The sequence below is a fragment of the Eulemur rufifrons genome, chromosome 15, assembly GCF_041146395.1.
Source record: "Eulemur rufifrons isolate Redbay chromosome 15, OSU_ERuf_1, whole genome shotgun sequence".
Taxonomy (NCBI): Eukaryota; Metazoa; Chordata; class Mammalia; order Primates; family Lemuridae; genus Eulemur; species Eulemur rufifrons.
In genome coordinates, this window is record NC_090997.1 from 15770983 (window position 1) to 15790439 (window position 19457).

The 19457-nt window shown below is 41.3% G+C and overlaps 1 protein-coding gene across 1 annotated transcript in view; it reads right to left on the reverse strand.

The window, feature by feature from the left end:
- Positions 1-1049: 1049 nt before the first annotated feature.
- Positions 1050-19457, reverse strand: part of TNFRSF21 (TNF receptor superfamily member 21) — a 68979-nt gene continuing 50571 nt past the window's right edge. The window contains exons 5-6 of the mRNA XM_069487296.1: positions 3062-3290; positions 1050-1719 (exon numbers count right to left, since the gene is read on the reverse strand). Of these exons, the coding sequence (XP_069343397.1) occupies positions 1490-1719; positions 3062-3290 (459 nt within the window). The 3' untranslated portion in view covers positions 1050-1489. The remainder of the gene's footprint in view (positions 1720-3061; positions 3291-19457) is intronic.

Here is a 19457-nt window from a genome sequence, read left to right on the forward strand (position 1 = left end):
CGTCTCTTCCTTCAAAATCCTCATTTCTTGAAATAGGGACAATGTCAAAAATAAGAACCTCAGGTTTAACCCAAAAGACTAGGAAATGTTTGGTCATTTTCACCAGAGCCTTTCTCTATGTACCTCCAGGTACCTTGCTAGACACAAACCTTTGCTAATTTGAATGATTTACAACTAGAGAGGCTGAGGTTTTTAGAATACACATACTTTTCCAAGAGACTAATCAAAGAGTTATAACTTAAGCACATATACGAGGCAAGAAATTCAAGGATTAAATACACTCAAACTACTCAAGTAACAAACACCTAATATTTATTAATAAATTAGTACACTTGAAGGCATTTTTCTGATATTGGTTCCTCACCATTACCCACAAACCCTGCCCACACAAAGGGAGTCCACACTACCTTTGCATTGGAATCTGGCAACAGAGCGTTAGAGGGTACATTTATAAATGGGAGCATAGTTGCAAATGTATCAGACAAGAGTTCTTACAGCTGCAGCCATTTTTAATTAAAGTAATTGAATGGTGAAAGAAACCCACCAAGATCAAGACCTGGAGGGCAGACTGGACCTATTGACTACATGTGTGTAAAAAACAAGACATCTTTTAAAGCAAAGCTGGGCAAATACTCTATGGAAAAGGTGCCACTGGCATTTGATTTTGACTTTCCAAAGTGCAGCAATGTGTTCCAGAACAGCTCAATCCCTAGAAGATGAATGTCAAGTTCTGTGGTGGCCCAGTTGTCAAGCCACTTAAATAGCAAGTCCTGATGGCTTGAGGATTTCATTTCTCCAGCCCAGAGCAGATTAGCATAAGAGAAGCACAAGTAATCAAGCATTCTGCATGGTGTCCAGGTGAAAACCATATAATCAGCAACAGTGTGGTCAAGTTTCAGCCATGAACATGAACTACACAAGACATATTAAAAAGAGAACTCAAAGTCTAATTGCATTACAAGAACTCAACAGATCTTAAATTTCCTTAATCCTGAAGAAAATTTGTAAAGGAAAAACAATAATAAAAATAGTAATAATAATTTTTTTTTAAAAAGTAGATGTGAATGTTAAGAGACATGAAGGCTGTTTATAGGATTCACAAGATGTCATTACACTTTTAAGTTAAGAGCCTCACAGTCCGGTGTGTAAGAAAAGTCACACTGCATTTATAGTAAGTTAAGTGAATTTAAAGTGCACAGAACAATTTTGAAAGTACATAAGAAGGCAAAACAGAGAAAATAATGGAACTTAAAAAACATTAGTGGTGGGTATTTTGCAACGGTTATACCTTGAAAAGGCTTATAAACTAACTTCCCAGAAACAAAAAAAGAAAAGGAAAAAGAAAAAGAACCCAAACACTGGCCATATACTCTGTTAAACACACACAAACACACACACTCCAAAAAAATAAAAATCAGAAACAAAATAAAACAAAAAAACCACCTTGCCACTAAACTGAGTAATTTCCGGAATGCAATATCCCTATGCTCTACAGCAGGTCAGGAAGATGGCTATAAACAGAGTCCAGGAGGGTCTGGCTGGCTTCCTGGCTCTTGACTCCAATAATCTCGAATAGCCGGTCCAGTTTGTCCTCAGCCTGGGGAATCTCTTCAATCACCCGCAGCTCCTCAGGATTCAGAATGTGCAGCATGTCATCAAAGATAGGCTGCAAGTCACAGGGGTCCAGGCGTACCTGCCGTAACACTGTGTCCTTCTTTTCTGCAAGGACGAGAGGGAAGAGAAGGGGACAGCTGTCAGGCAACTGTACTGGCATGTGGCAACGGGCTGGGGGAGGGGGGCGTCCTAGAGAGTGACATCTACCGCCGCCGTATCCTATAATTCCCCACCCCCACTACAGTGAGGGAGTGAGCCTTTGGCACGTTTTAAACACACAAGAGTTTTTACTTGCATTGGACATAAGATAGCAAACAAGATCTGCCTCATAGAGACCAGACAAGGACCTGCTTGAATGGGTTGTTGATGTGTCATTAATGTGACATTTGCCTAGACTTAAATGACTTCTAAATTCATCTAGAATTCAGAAGGAGAATAGTGAAATACTTAAACAGCACCTCCCCCCAAAAAACTTTAGTATTTTCCCCATCTGTAATGCATTACTAAACAAAGATAAACACAGGCCCACTCCCTCCAAATGATCAAATATTCCAAGCTAATGTAGTCTGCTTTTCTGACTTTCTGATTATTTTGCAGTATTTTAAAACAAAACTGCTAAGAGAGTAAAAGCACTTAAATAAATAAATATTGCTTCTTGGGTCATATCTTACATTTGGGTAAGGAACTATAACTTTTATTACTATTATAAAACTTTTCCCTAAAATACATGTAAAATACAGTACAAACTAAAGTCTAAGTATAAAATAGATTAATATAAATATGTAAACTATAAAAGCTATAAATATGTAGAAAGTATAGCATTTTATAAATATATAAAATATAATATTAACATAAAATATAACCCTTTCACTATATATAACCAGAATTACCCAAGCTAGGAAATTTCTAACAATAACAAAAAAAATCTGTTATCAATACAGAGCGTACACTAATTCCCTATCCTGATATTAAAAATCGAAAGTGGCAAATTATTTACCAAAAATACCCATCCATAATGTTTAAAATTTTATTTGCAATCTAGTTTGACAAAGCGAATTTTAGGATCAATTGAAGTCACTAAAACCTGTCCTTCTGACTCTCAAGATAGGTCATACTGTAAATCCTTGGATTCTTCAGCAAGCCTGGTAAATAATTTTCAAAAAACCTGCCGGACTACATTTTATCAGACCTTCCGCGAAACACACATTTGACAGCGCCACCACAGTAGAGGGTGATCTTGCAGATTTCCGAGGTGTGTCCTCCCTGGCCAACGGGGAGGCTTCTCTCAGGCCAGCGTCAGGCTGGAGTTCGGGACAGGTCTTCCAGGGCAGCTCATCCGAATGGCTCAACTGCAGCGGGACTGCAGCGCCAGCGAGGGAGAAAGCCCAGGGCCCCTCTCGGGGGGCTCTAGATGTGCGCGCTGCCCGCCCACCCGGCCCATGCCTACCTTTGGTAATGAAGGAGCCGTTCCTGCTCAGCGCCGACGAGCCGCTGGACGTGGAGTCACAGCGGAGAAGGGGCTCCGACTCGTCCACGAAGAAGCCCTTGTTCTTATCCAGGGGAGACGGCTCCACCGTCAGGAGAGTGGAATTCTCGAGTTTCGTGTTGGGGCTGGGGATGGGGCTCGGGCTCAGCGGGCTGGGGCTCATGGGGAGGGCCAGTTTGTCAGTTTCCAGCTGTGGGAGGGGGAGAAAAATGTTGGCTACGTACTTCAAAAATTATATAGGAAAAAAATTCTAAGCCCCTTCCTCGGATGCCACTTTTTGTGCCCTTTAGTAAATTCTTCCATTTCAGTTGTCCGTAACTTATTTATATGGTTGCTAGACACACACACACACACACACACACACACTTTTAAACCCTTCAAAAATAAAGTGAGGATATGTATGAGTACTAAAAATTAGGAAGCATCTGCACCAAGCTTAACAGGAGAATGGAACTGATCGTGGGTGTGCTCAGAAAGATCCCCAACTTAAAATGTAATTTTGTAGAGCCGGAAGGAGTCTCAGAAGTAATCTAGCATATTCCCCTCTGGTATGAGTAGAACTGTGTCCCCCTCCAAAATTCGTATGCTGAAACTCTAACCCCCAGTACCTCGGAATGTACTCAATGAGACAAAGAGCAGTATTTGGAGAGAGGGCCTTCAAAGAGGTGATAAGGTAAAGTGAGGTCATTAGGATGGGCCCTACTCCAGGATAACTGATGTCCTTAATAGAAAGAGGAGAGGAGGACACAGACCATGTGAAGACCCGGTGGGAAGTCGGCCATCTGGAGGCCGAGGAGAGAGGCCTCGGAAGACGCCAACCCTGCCAGCACCTTGATATGGGGCTTCTAGGTGCCAGAATCGTGAGAAAGTAAATTTCTGGTGTTCAAGCCGCCCAGTCCGTTGTACTTTGTTGCTGCAGTCCTAACGGATGATACGCCCTCCCTTCACCGGTAAGGAAACTGAGGCCTGGAGAAGTCGAGAGACTTTCTTAATGAAGGGCTGATAGGCAAGTGGTGGAACTAAAACTCCCCTCCAGGTTTCCTGCCTCCCATTTCAAAGAGGCTCAGGAAAAACTGCTACAGCGAAGGAGGACAAGAGAACACCAGAGGCAAAAGTGGCCAGGAGGAAAGAGTGAGGAGCATCTGCCAGAAGCCAGTGTACAGCTCTAAGGATATGGCAGAGACTGTGATGCTTGTATTCAGGGAAGGGGGGGTGGGATCAGGGAGACAAGAACAAATAAGCAAACGAACAAGATGGTTTCAGATGGAGACAGTGAACTTGACCACTCTACTCTGGCTAGTGCCTGAGGAATGGATTTTAAAGGGGCAAGAGTCAAAGCAAGGAGACTGGTTAGGATGCCCCACCAGTGGCCACATAAGGCATGACTGTGGCTTGTACCAGGGTGTGCCGTGGAGGTGGGGCGGAGTGACAGGTGATATGGCCCTATCTGACAAGTGAGATGACCGAGGCACAAAGAGGGCACACAGCCGTGGGCGGAAAGCCAGTGGTCAAACAAGCCTGCGTGGTATCTTTATTTGGCCCTTTCGTTTAACAAAATGCTTTAGAACCCTGGCAGGCACTTGAGGCCTCTCCCAGTAATTGACTTTATCTTTTTATTGGCTCTTCCGGCATGGATGAATATCTGGAAGCCAGCTGGCCAGATCACACAGAGCAGAGTTTGGGGAATCATGAGCGCTCTCCCCGCGCTGTTAATCACCACTCCTTAGAACTCTCATCCCGTCACTCACACACACTTCAAGAGAAACGTTTTCAAGCTCTTCAACCAAGACGTTGACATTTTGAAGTATTACAGTGGATAGTTATATAAGGCACAAAGCAAACACAACTGCTTCTTTTACAAATTTTAAAGCCTGAGAAGTTCTTGCAACTGATTGCAGATTGTGAAGACAACTGATGACTGCACATGTGTAATGTTTCAACACCGTTCTTCCTTTGAACCACCGCCCACACCCTGCTTCTGCTTCCAGTGCAAGTTTTGGACTTGGATAACTTGCATACCCAGCGGTCCTCTTCTGATCTACAACCAAATTTTATGGATATGCTTTTATAATTTTAATTCAACAGGCCCTGGCATGTGTCCCTTGTCCCTGAAAAGGCACATGGCCCATTCATGCCAACACACTTTTTTTATTCACTCAATGAGACAAAGAGCACTTGTCTGCATTCTGGTTCTCAGGGACATTACACTGGAAGACATGGTCAGTCAATATAGTACACTGTTCTTGCTTAAAAAAGAAATTCCCACCCACAAATCACATGTCAATAGACTAAAACGTCCACCCACCTATTTCCTGAATTCATTTGAAAACTTTAAATACTTAATTTTTCCCCCAATTTTGCTAAAAGGTTCTAGTAGTAGAAATTAAACATATGATTTCCAGCATAATTTGTGAAAGAAAGAATGCTGAACTGATGCTCTCCTGTAATCAACAATAAATCAAGTGAATATGAAAATGCCCCTAAGAATGGTGTTAGCATCACCACCATGCTAGTAAGCATGGCTAAAGGCAGAGACCATTTGACAATCATCTTTCTAGAAAATCTACTCTGCTGCTGAGTATATGTATCTCTCATTTTGTACAACAGTAGCTTGCTGCATTCCAAATTCATCTGAAGTTATCTGCATTTTCCCCATAAAGGAAAAAAAATGCTCACAGAAACTTCTTTCCTCCCTTTATCTTAGTATCTACAATATCCATCAGAGCTGGTTGGCAACAGTGGAAATTTATTAGGCGTTATGTGACCTGTGATATCTCTAATCAGAACATTGGGTCATAAGGGTATGTGGAATACAAATTAATTCTTTGTTCTATGAATTCTGAAAGTTCATGGTTCCGTAGTCTCAGTTTATAGCAAATGAAAAACACCTATAAGATTCAGATGCTAAGAGAGAAGACATTCTAAACAGGAAAGCCAGATTTCCATGGAAGTGGGTCTTCATCAAAAAGCTTTGAGCATAAACTTGCCAAAATAGTCACAAAATAAAATAATTTCTTAAACTTTTTTGAGCTTTCCAAATTCTCTATAAAGACATACTAACTTTTATAATGAGAAAAACAATAAATGTCATTCTTAAAAGCCGTCACCGTCGATAAGTATATTTTCCTTCTGCTAACTTGAAGACGTTGTGGCTGCAGCCGCTCTTATTTACATTAGTAGCCAAGAAACAGGATAGTTGGAAGGTCATCTACGTCGCTGAGCGCCTCTCTGTACTTTGCTGAATGTTCATGGACACAAAAGTGTTCATTCCCCAGCCCCTCCCCCCTCAACTTACTGCAGCGAGGCAGATATTAAGACTTAAAAGAAATGCCACTGGAAAAACTTGGCCTGCAAAGAAAACATATCCACCAGGTATTTGAAGCCACTTTGGAGAAACTTGAAAACTCCAGTTCTTTTTGCTTTATAGCCATGAGGTAATCCTGCTAACTTGGCAGACTCGCTTGAGAAACGAGGTAGAGACGTTAAGGCAGAGCAACAGGGCATGGGGCAGGGATAATGCGGAGAGAGTTCCCCCAACAGCCGAAACCAGATCGGTCCCACTGTGTGAACTTCAAGAGCGTGCAATTTCTTTTGGCCAAATGAGTCCCAAATGTCCTTCTGATTAGTTTCCATGCAAGGACACTTAGTCCTTTCAGATATTTATTAGTCCAAACTGATAAGGGAAGAAAGATAAATGGTTCACCTTACTCAAGGGCTTAGTCACACCTATATCTCTGCTGCTGACCTGTTTTCCTTTCAGAGTGCCACTACCACTGAGTGCAAGGAACCATCCAGATGGATTAGCTAACCAGAGTATTGCTTGAAATGTGGGGACCTGAACATCTCCAGGCTGCTGAGGTTCGTGGCAGTGTTCACGAGAACAGTGGTTCAACCTGTATGTGGGTTGTACTGGAATGAGCCAGGGCCATCCTCTTCTCCTCTCCCCATTTCCAGCTGTGTCCTTGCCAACCCCGTACTCCCAAACAGGGTTCTAAAAACTGAAGTACCCACTCTGGGTGTTCGACCAAATCACAACCCGAAACTGAGGCTCAAGAATAATTCTCCACTTCTAACACCTAACTGAAAAATCATTTCCCTACTAACTGGCTTTCCTGAGATAACACCCTGGGGAAGGTTGCAATGTTTCCCCGGCCCCTGGGATGGCGGAGCCATGAATGGTAAAGGAAAACCCTTCCAAGCCTTATTCCTGGCCAGGATGGTATACATATGAGACGAGATTTTGAGGCATCTGCTGTGACCCGGCAGCATTCCTGAGTAGTCTCCGCAAGCAGGAAGGGGTGAGAACTCCAGCCTCAGCAGCCGTCTTTGCAGCATGCATTTCATGTTCCCCACAGTCAACTCCAAAAATCAAAGTCTTGAATACACTGGAAAATCATTGCAAGGGAAGAAGCAGACATACCACTAACTACTTGTGCGGTCTTGGGAAAACCACTTCCCTCATCAGACCTGTGTCCTCACTGGCAAACTAAAAAGGTCAGACTAGGTCAGCTCTAAGCTCCTTGCGTTCAAATTATGTCTTCTTTATCTTTATCGCCTGTCTTACTGGTGCTATTTCACTCTCCTCACCTCCCCAGCCCCCACCCAACTCCCTTTCTTCTCCCAAGTTACCCCCAACTGGTTCACTCCACTAAAGTTTACCACTGAGTTATTTTCAATTACTACCCAATTACAATCTCCCTGTGGTTACACAATCTGTTTTCATAAAACTAATTAACAACTTTGATGCATCAGTAACCCCCTGAAATGAAGCATTAATTGCCCAGCCTGGATGCTCCTTGCCAGCCTGGCTAAAATGGTTCAACTTAACCCCTTGGCTCCTGGCACTATCCCATTGGCTACCACCAAGCCCTTTTCCCTCTGATGTGGGCAGAGATGCCTGATAGGCTCCAGAGGAAAGCCCTTTGCAGTCAAAAGTCACCCTTCCGGTCCAACTTTCCCTCCAGACTTCATCCTACGCTTAGAAGGAAGAGTTCTATGTTACACTTGTGAAAATATCTACCACTTTAATAATGGTTTTTAAAAGCACATTTGCTAAATCCAATTGAAACTAATTGTTATTCCATATGACTTGACCAGCTTGTTACTGAGATCCAGTAAACAAAAAGGGACTTTAAGAAATAAGCCATTACCAGCACTGTGCTAGATGATTCAGTACAAAATATCTGTAATCCGTTTGCTACTAAGGTAGCTGTATTAGCCCCATTTTACAGATGAAGCGACTGTGGCTCTAGGATTCAAGCCTAGGTCTATCTAGCTTCAAAGTTACCCTATTTGCTTCAGCCCTGAGCTCTGTCACCTCCCTGTCTGGACCACACAGCATTTAGGAAGTTGACAAACTCTGTCAACTGATTATAAGCCATCACATGACCACAAGGAGTCACCCTGGCCTCTTGGCCAGAGCGAAGGGGCCAGAAGCAGGGTCCGCAAGGACCTGTGACTCAGTGGTCGACTTAGAGTCCAGCTGGATGACTGCCCTGAGATAAACAGCACAGATTCTGTACATACCAGACACTTCAACTGCAGCCAACAACTTTGTTTTCTATTGAAAATATTTCAGATCCCAACAGACCAGTGACCGGTTAAAGAAACAAACAATTCAATTTTTACTAAAGGTTTATCTCAAAATAATTATAATCACAAATAAATATAACATTACACCTATTAAGGGTCATGGTATTAACTCTAGCTTGTTTCCCATGCTCTTCCAGCTGCCCGTATAATCAAGATCAAATTAGATTTCCTGGCCTTTTATAGGTCTATCTAGGCATGTAAGATTGGGCTCTAAAAAAACAAAACAAAACAAAAAAGCACTATCTTTCTTGCCAAATAGGCAGTTCTTAATATCTGAATCTATTTGGTCCCAATGTTTAGAGAACAGGTATTCAGATGATAAGGAATGCTTTGTTATCCAAATCTATGCAGCCCTAGGATTTCAGATATAAAGAGGGTTCAGATAATGAGGGTTAACAGCCTGATCACAAAAAATGTATCAGAAACTATTCAATTCCTAAGTTCAGATACTGAAGAATACCTGTATATAATGATTTCTCCCTTAAAAAAAAAATACATTGCCCACGCACAAAAAAAAAAAAAAAAAAGGGAAAAACAGGTAGGTTTCCTTATAGTACAGATGACAGGAGAGAAGGATTTTTAAATTATTCTTCTAAAATGAATTCTTGTTATATCCAACCTGGAGTAAGGGGTCGTGGCAAGAATAAAACAAATTTACTCAGCAAAATTATTTTGCAAACAAAAAGAAAAAACTTAAGAGGGGAAATGGGAAAACGCTGATTCAGGACTATCAGTTATAAGTAATTTGGGGAAAGTCTTAGAAACAGGAATATGGACTGGAAATATATACACATACACTGACAAAGCAAATATATCAATTTAAGTGAATAACTTAAATGTAGATGGTAGATTTATGAGTTTTGTTGTACTGTGCTTTCAACTTTTCTTTGTTTCACAAGTCTTATTCTAAAAAGCTATGAAACAAAACTAAAAGGAAGAATGAAGAACCAAATAACCTTAAGGCAAAAATTCCCCAAACTTTTCCTAGGCTTCTGAAAGCCTCTTCTTTTCTTTCCTTCTTTTTCCTTCTCCTGCTCAGCCCTGCCCACAGGAGAGGATGCAGGGAGGTGCTTCATTATATAAGTAGGGAACGGAGCTAACACTTAAATCTAAATTGTTGACTGGCAAGTGGACAGTGAGGGTCTCCTGCTGTTTAGGGCTCCCTGGGATCATCAGCCACCACGAGATGGAAGCACAGCACCCGGGTGCTCCGCTCAGCTTCCCTGGGGACTCCCAGCCAGCTTCCAGAGGAAGCACGGCTAAGTGAACGGTGAGCTGGAAGCTGAGCAGAGCCTGTAGAACAAACTCACTCTCCATCAGGTGAATTTTGAGATTAACTTGGCCAAAAAAAATGCCAAAACCCCTGGGGAATTATTTTTAAAAAACACCCTCCTCCACTCACTCTAGATCTATTCAAAGGTAGAATAACGAAAGGGTTTTGTCTCTACTGCAATCTTACCAAAAACTACATTTAAAGTTAGCCTAGGTTAGCTAGCCATGGTGTGCTCCTCCCTTAAAGACCCCAAACCCAAATCAGGGTAGTTGGCTATAATTTTCTGGGATATATGTCACCCGAGAATTCTGATCATTGCTAAGAGCTGATTTCAAAATTGAGCCCTAAAGGCTACATAAAAGTGTGGATGGCCAATCCTTGCCCTCATCAAGAGATCTGTTCCTTTTCTGGATGGACAGGAGAAAAGCCACAAGAAGCCTCCACAAACAGCGCTGCACAAAGCTGCTAAAGCTGGTAAGAACCAGCTGGCTCCGGAGGGCGGGAGAGGGGAGGGCGGGCCCCGCCCAGCTGCTGGCACGTGTGTCTGAAAGCCGCCCGGGCTGCTGGGGCTGCTGACATCAACCGTATTGCTGCCCCAGCCCTGCGCTGACTCACTGACTAGCTTTCTCAAAAAAAGGAAGTGAGGACAGAGAGTAAGTGGGTGCTCTTGGTTCGGAGCTGGAGCCCACTCACACTGGAATATATTGCCAAGCCTTGCAAGAGCTCAGCACCATCAGAACATCATGCTCCGGTGGAAATTACTTGGGTTTCCCTACACTTCCATGAGGAAGTCTTTCCCACAAAAAAAGCCTTTGGACAATTCTAACCATGAGAAAAAAAGTTGCACAAACCTTTTAAAGCTTGCCTTAAGACACTGTAGGATAGAAAGCAATTTCATAGGAAACTCAACACCTTGAATTTCATATGAAGGCTCAAGTTTATCTTTGTGACTCGGGTTTTACGAACTGGACAAATTTGACTGAATTAGTATTGTTTAATGAATCCATTAGTTGGAGTCATGCCATTAGAATTGCAATACCCGTGGTACACAATTCCAGAGATACCTCTGACTTCCAGGTCTCGGTTCCTCTCCCACTGCCTGCTGGTAAACATTGTTACCAAATCCCTGTGTATTGTTTCAGAGATAGTCTACACTTACACCAATAAATAGGTACATATATTCTCCACCCCACCCCTTCTTTTTTTCAGTTTTTTATTATACATATATGTGTGTGTGTGTATATAAATATTTACACCATGGTGGCACGATGTGCATGCTGTTCTTCATCTTGCCTTTTTTCACTTAAAAACAGTTCTCGAGGTTAGCACAGGAACGCTGACTCACTCTTTCTGACAAGTGCATTCTGTTCCACTGTATGGATGCTCCATCGCTTACGTAACAGTTCTCTGGCGAAGGGCATTTGTGTGGCTTCCACCCTTTTGCTATTACAAACGCCGCTACAGTGAATACACTCGTACTTGCATCGTTCTGAATGTATGTGACTATGGCGAGGTATCTTCCTAGAAATGGAATCGTGGGTCTACCAGCATAGATTTTGGTAGGTACTGCCAGGTTACCTTCCACAGGAGCTGGATTAATTTAATTAATTAATTTGAGCAGTGGATGCTGTTCTTTCCCCACTCCCTCCCAACACAAGAATGTTACACCTTCTCCCCTTTGCCAGTCTGAGAGGTTAAAAACCTGTTTAAAAGTCTTCGGTATCTCCTTCTCTGTGAACTGTCTTGTTTGCAAGACTGCCCACCATTTTTCTCTTAATTAATTTGGAAAATCCCCTTATTTTTTAAGGAAATTAACCCTATGTTTTAAACAATTTCCCCCAGGTATTGTTTCTTTCTTTTTTTTTTTTTTTTTTTTGAGACAGAGTCTCACTCTGTTGCCTTGAGTAGAGTGCGGTGGCGTCAACCTAGCTCACAGCAACCTCCAACTCCTGGGCTCAAGCAATCCTCCTGCCTCAGCTTCCCGAATAGCTGGGATTACAGGCATGTACCACTATGCCCGGCTAATTTTTGTCTATATTTCTAGTTGTCCGGCTAATTTCTTCCTATTTTTAATAGAGACGGGGTTTCGCTCTTGCTCAGGCTGGTCTCAAACTCCTGACCTCGAGCCATCCTCCCACCTCAGCCTCCCAGAGTGCTAGGATTACAGGCCTGAGCCACCGCACCCGGCCCCAGTATCATTTTGTCTTTTGATTTGTACACGGTGCTTTCCGGCTTGTATATTTACTGTTAAGTACTTGAATTGTTCTTGTATGGCTTCTGTGATTTATATCATTCTCAGAAGAACCTCACCCACTGTTGCACCTATAAAAACAAAAAAACCCCGTGTGTTTTGCTAGTAGTTTTTGGTGATAAGTCATTTTAATCGTTGGTCATTCCAGCCTGTCCCCTGACTCAGTCCAAATGCAGAAAAATCAAAGTTTCCTCTGTGACAAGCCTTTTTTGGAAAAATCAGGAGTAACATTCCTCTACCAAGGAAATGGTGACGATTAAGCAATGAAAATGTTGCAATTAACTGGTGTATAATAAAACCTCCTGCAGACCATGATGTAATTCCTTATCAGCAAGTGTATACTCACTAATGACACTTGGGTTATAACAGATCAAGGGACAGTCTCACAAACATAGGGTGGAGAAGCTAGACCCAAACTGGAAGCTATTAAGTTTTATCCAGCCAGATTGTTGTTTTGGCTTAAAAAAAAAAAAAATGAAAATGTGCTCTCCAGCAATGGTAATTGATGGAGAAAATAAGCTTCTTTTCACAGCACTGATTCTGATTTGCTCCCAATGTCCTTTTTGAGAACACCAGTAAGGGTGTGGATTAAAGGGGTGGGAAATGTCATCAATTAATAGGCTCCGTCTTTTCTGAATGTTGAGACACTGTGTCTCAGGAAAAAGTAAAAGCATACTTCAGTCGCTCTATATAGCAGTCGCACAGAATATATTCTAAAGTTTGGGTCACATATTTATCCCTTCTATAAAACTGTCAGCATCTTGACGGATGAGCCTCTGTTTTAGTGCTTTGTTTTGTTTCATTGAGTATCTCAATGCCCGGTACAGAGTTCAATAGATAATGTGTGCTCTGCTAATGTTTACTAAATAAATTGCTTATGTTAAACCATCTCACCCTTAAAGGCAATAATCATAAATAAAAGAGAGAGAGTGTGTGTGTGTGTGTTGGGAAAGGAGAGAGTACATCAATATCAAGACTTTAAAAATCTGTTTTCCAGACTTTTCTGTATACATCAAGTTCGACTACCATACTTCATTAATTCTATGATGCATATTTTTTCACATTTTAACATCTCTGAAATAGGAATATATCTTACAACTTTAACTGGCAGTACTTTTATTTCTTTCTCAGTAATGCATAAACTAATGGTACATCTTACAATTGACATGGGATGCAATGAAATATCGTAAATATATCTTTTTTTTTTTTTTTTTTTTGAGACAAAGTCTTGGTTGTTGCCCGGGCTAGAGTGCCGTGGCATCAGCCTAGCTCACAGCAACCTCAAACTCCTGGGCTCAAGCAATCCTACTGCCTCAGCCTCCCAAGTAGCTGGGACTACAGGCATGTGCCACCATGCCCAGCTAATTTTTTGTATATATATTTTTAGTTGTCCAGATAATTTCTTTCTATTTTTAGTAGAGACGGGGGTCTCGCTCCTGCTCAGGGTGGTCTCGAACTCCTGACCTTGAGTGATCCACCCGCCTCGGCCTCCCAGAGTGCTAGGGATTACAGGCGTGAGCCACCACACCCGGCCGTAATATATCTTAATTACAATACCTACCTGTACCTCTCAGGCCAAGAAACTTGCTAAATAAGCACAGAGGTAAAGCACCCAGACAGTGTTTGGGACATAACAAGAGACTCAGCAAATGCTGTTTCGCTTTCTCTTTCACGTGTATGTATTGAAGGCAGAGTACATTTGCTCTCAAGTCAAAAAAAGACAATGTAGAATTCAAATTCCAACACAGAAAACAGTTGCTAGGATTTACCGAGCCCCCTACTCTAGGTCAAGGGCAGAACTGGGAATTGACACTCGTTATATCTAGTTCTCATCAGATCTTTACAAGGCAGCTAGTGAAAAAGAAACTGAGGCTTGGAGACATTACAGGACTTCCCAAAGGTTACAGAGTGAGTGGCAAAAGCAAGATTCAAACCCAATTCAGAGGGACACAGTCCAATTCTTGAATCTGTCAGTCGCTTTTATTAGTTCTTGGAGATTCAAAGTTTGATCTCCAGCACTTGACATGAAGCGGGACGTTGGAACCTTATTCCTGTACCTTTAATATTGCAGAATAGTTAAAGGTTTCTAAAAAGAAACCTTTGCTACTTTGTTATGAACAAAACAAAACAAGGACCTAAGTAAAACAGACATTCTTTGCAGAGTCAAAGGTTTGAGAAGCTCTTAATGTGAAAAAGTGGGTGGGGGCTCCCTAGGCAGAAACCAAATGGAAGAGTCTCAGGGAAGCGGACCAAAATACAGTCTTGAAAAAAATCTACAGTCTGATTTGTTTTAAAAAATGACTTTCAAATGGACAAATATATATCTGCTTTAGCTTTCTATGTATTTTTTGGTGGGTTGAGTACTCCTTCCTTCTGATGCTATCTTACAGTTCCTCATACACACTTCTATTATAAATTTTCTTATCCCACTGAATTGTAATTATTTGCACATCTGTCTCCATGCCAGTGAGTGAGCTGCTGAAAGGCACAGACACTTTTCTTCTTTACCTAGTCCCGGCACACAGCTGGTACTCAACAAAAAGGTGGTTGACTAACTGAATGAAACCCTGGAATATAATGGTAAGTACAAGAGCCAGAAATGTCATTTAAAATCTAAAGTCTATTTATAGACATTGCCTCTTTGTGCACAATGACAACCTTAAACACAAGCATCAGGAAGTGTGCCTGGGCTTATGTGTGTCAGCAATCCCTTTATAATGTCCTCTTCTCCTCACCGCCCCAGAGCCCACCGTCACACCCTAGGAATCAAGTCACTTGACCCCAAATGGGCCTCTCTACTGCAGTAACCAAGGAGAGGGCAGGGTCTACATACATGCAAGTTTAGCTAGTATCTTAGGTCTGAGGACAAAAATCCCTATTTTCTAGAAGACCACCAACTGGAAAATTACAGATAAAGGAGTAATTCGAATAGTCCAAAAGCCAACAACAATTACATGTACGGCGGGTATTTGCTTCTACATGCCCTCACTGCGTAACAGTTCTGAAAATAGCTGGTCTCAGTCAGACCCGTAGATAAGGACAGCTGCATCCCGCAGCTGGTAAGCAAAAAATCAGAAACTGTAGTCCCCTCTGCGGCAGAAGCCAGAGCACTGTTCTCGCCAAGACAGAAGGCACAGTGCTCCTCTAGCTGTTGGGATTCTCCGGGTTGATTATACAGAGCAAGGCCACCCAGGCTCCAACACAGAGTCTACTATAGGAGAGACAGAGAGAGAGAGAGAACAGGCACAAGCATCCCCATCCTAAGACTTAGGTCTCCTATGTGGTTCTGGGAAGGATTAAGACGCCCTGACAAAGAATCATTCTACTACATAGAAGTCAAAAACAACAACAAAAACAATGACTCTGGGTCCACACGTTGTTCAATTACAGTGTAGTTTTAATCCACCCAACCTTACGGAAGGAGGGTAAGAAGTAGCACATGGACCCTCACTCCCCTGCCTGATTCAACATCAGCCCTTTAAATGTGTGACTCTCCAGTCAAAGCAGACAAAGTCCTACTTCATATTATTTTAAATGGCTGTGAATGCTTTTAATATTTATCATTTTTTAAGTATCTATAAAATTTCTTTCTCCTCCCTTTTTCCTCATGAAACAATGAAGGGATGCCAGAACTCAAACCACAATGACTTCTGAACCTAGCCACTCAGCATTACTTTAATATCTCACTTCTGTACATCCTACAGTTTAACAAATCACCACCTCAGTTAATTCTGATAACCACTCACATTCCAATTTTAAACGGGAAATTCTCAGAGAAAGTGTTCGCTCAGGGTTTCCTATGGAAAAGAAACAGAGTCCCCTCCCTACCTTACCCAAGGGGAAGGTAGAGAATTACATTGATTAAACCTGTCTGCACGTACAAAGGCCCTAAAATTAAAAAGGAGAGGAAATAAACCACAGAAAACCAAACCAAAAAGAAAACAGTTGCTCTTTCCCTTTTCCTGATAGCTGTTGAGGGAGCAAACCATCATCTTCCCACATAGCCATCACCTTTGTTTTCTCACTTAAAAAAACCACCCAGCCAACCTAGAAGCCCAGGCAGAAAGGAATAAATATTTCCAGTTCCAGCGCACTGAACCCAGATGGCAACCCTCTTGCTCCACCACCTGCTTTAAGCAGTCTTGGAATTGGGAGAACCACCCTACCAAACAGTAAGTGACCCTCCGTGTACAGGATTTAAAGCGTCCATTCTGTGTATGAGTTGGAGCTAGTTGGGAACATTCTTACATTTCTCTTGCCACTAGACCCTGGATATAACGGCAACTATTAATCATTTACTGAGTGCTTACTGGGGGCACACTCACCTCATTCCCAGAGCAACCCACAGGACAGGCACTCGTGTTGTTCCCATTTGCTCATGGAAGAAACTGAGGCAGAGAGGCCAAGTAATGTACTCAGGGTCCCCAAAGTGATTATACTACCACGGCAGACTTTTAACCTGGCACATAGCTCCACACTGGCGTTCTCATGGGAGCCTGACCGGCTGGCTGGCTGGGCCAGCACACTGCTCCTGATGGCTTGGATTTACTCCCTTAGATTATATAAGTATGTGTTAGTTTCTTCCATGCATCTGTAAGCTTCCTTGATGGCACTGACTTTGCCTTATTCATCTTTGCATTGCCCAAAGTGCCTGGTATAATATTCCGCACTGAATTTGTTATGTAATATAGATTTAAAAATAAAATCACATCACCTCCTTTGCTATTTAGCAGGGGAAACTTAAATCCAGGCATTAAACGACCGAAAGAAAATAACTGGTGAGCAAATATTTTATTTCCAGCTACCCTTCAAAAACTAAGGTGAAATAAGGCTATTTATTTATTTAGTGAGTATGTTCCAGACAAACGAAAACAGAGTTTATTGCTGAAAACCTACACTGAGAAGTATAATCTGGGCAAAAGAAAAATGGTCACAGGTAGAAGTTGAAGCTGCAAGGCAGGTATGAAGAACAGAAAAGACCAGCATGCAGGTAAATCTGTTTGGATCCTGGGTAAAACCATAATAATTATGCCTTTGGGGGGGGGATTAGATGTATAGCATGAAAATTCATAACAAAACCAAAACGTAGGATATATAGGATTAAAGTCTTCTAAGGCTGTTGTATTGTGCGAAAAATGGTAAAAAATGACACATTTATAACATGTCACTCATAATTTAAGTATGCATGTTATAATACCTAGGGTATCCATTAAAAGCAAAGTAAAAAGTGTGTAACTAACAAGCTAATAGAGGAGGGAAAATGGAATAATAAAAAATACTTGATTATTCCAAAAGAAGTCAAGAAAAGAGAGAGAGAAAAAAGAGAGAACAGACAGGACAAATAAAAAACAAACAAGAACATGACAGATTTAAATCCAAAGATATGAGTAATTACACTAAAAACATAAAAACACAGAAATTCTCTAACTAAATGACAAAAACTGTCAGAGTAGATTTAAGAAAAAATCTTAAATATATGCTCCTTAAAAGAGATAATCTTTAAATAAAGACATAGGAAAAAATCAAAGTGAAAGGATAGAAAAACAGATAACATACAATTTGGAATGCTGTATTAGGGTTTGGTTTGGTTTTTTAATAGCTTTGGCAAAATCCCGATAACTTCCAACTATCCTCCCACTGCTGTGCTGCTTCTTCCAAATGCTCATGCCCTGGAAGGGAAGAACAGATATGATTCTGAAAGGCTGGGCTCAGTTTGAATGTTGAACTTGAAAGAGGAGAGTGCTGAAAAATACATCTCATAGCTCAGATAAAGAGTCAGACTCTGGATGTGTTTAATTTAAAAATGACTAATGAGACACCACTGTTAGTAATGGACCAGCTGTTCTTGACAGAGGTAACAAACAGCCACACCAGGGCTAATCCTTTGAGTGGAACATTACATAGGTGCTCTCAGGCTCATGAATAGGGAAAAACATTAGCCATTAAAAAAAAAAAAAAAAAAAAAAAAAACAGTCATTTTACACATTAGTAGTCCATTAACTCTGAGGCAAAATTCCAAATCCCAGCAGTACCATAATGCACAGGGTGTTCAAGTCCATCATAACCTGGGAAGAATAATTCTCAATTATTCCCCCTGCCTTCTGATTCTCTTGTTTGACTCAACAGATCTCAGAAATAAACTATGGACAGGCAGGGACATACAGTGCAATTACAGAATGAGTATCCCTCATCCAAAAATCCAAAATCCAAAACTTTTTGAGCACCAATATTATGCCACAAGTGGAAAATTCTACATGTAAGTACTTAACACAAACTTTGTTTCTTGTAAAACATTATTTAAAATAGTGTATAAAGTTACCTTCAGGTTATGCGTATAAGGTATATCTGAAACACAAATGAATTTCATCTTTAGACTTGGGTCCCATCCTTAATGATATACATCCATTATGTATATGCAAATATTCCAAAATCCAAAAAAAGCCAAAATCTGACACACTTCTGGTCCCAAGCATTTTGCATTAGTGATATACAACATGTAATAAGTACTGGCAGTCAGAAATGTGTGCTCACTGGGTATTAAATTAGAGTCAGAACTGGATTCAGAATGTTGCTAGACAATGATGCACGTTATTAACACGTGGAACAAGAAGCTTAATGCTGCCATCTCAACCTCCATCACAATCCTGTGACATCATTGTTTCTCAAAAAATAAATAAGAAAAACATAGATATTATTAGAATCTTTTTGTATTACAGAGGAGATAAGAGGAAGGAAAGAATTAAAGTGTACAAGAGTTTGGCACTTGGGAAGAAGATGCTTAGTTTTCTTATTCATTGTCCTAATGATTTTGTTATGAATCACTTTCCTTTATAGTCACTCTCCTATTGTTTTCCCGTGGGCCCACCATGGACTTGGGTTAACCAAATCCTAACATTGCATCAATCATATGTTACCTTTGTTATAGGCATCATCAAGATCAGATGACCTACTCTCAAATATCTAAATCCTTCTCCAAGTCAGCCGCACATCCTACCAGCTCTTTCCTTAAGGCCAACGCTCCAAGAAAGCACAAGAATGCTTTGCCTCGCGTCTCCCTTTATTCAAACTGCAGCCATTTTATTTAATTAAAGGGTAAACATCTCCCTTGCCATTCCCAAAATCCAGCTACTTAAAGCCTAGTTTTAGTTGTGAATAATATTTATGGAAATTATTTCTCAGAAAGTCACAAGACTGGTGTGTGCCTTTGAATGTTTACCACTCGGTCTATTGGTAAATATTTT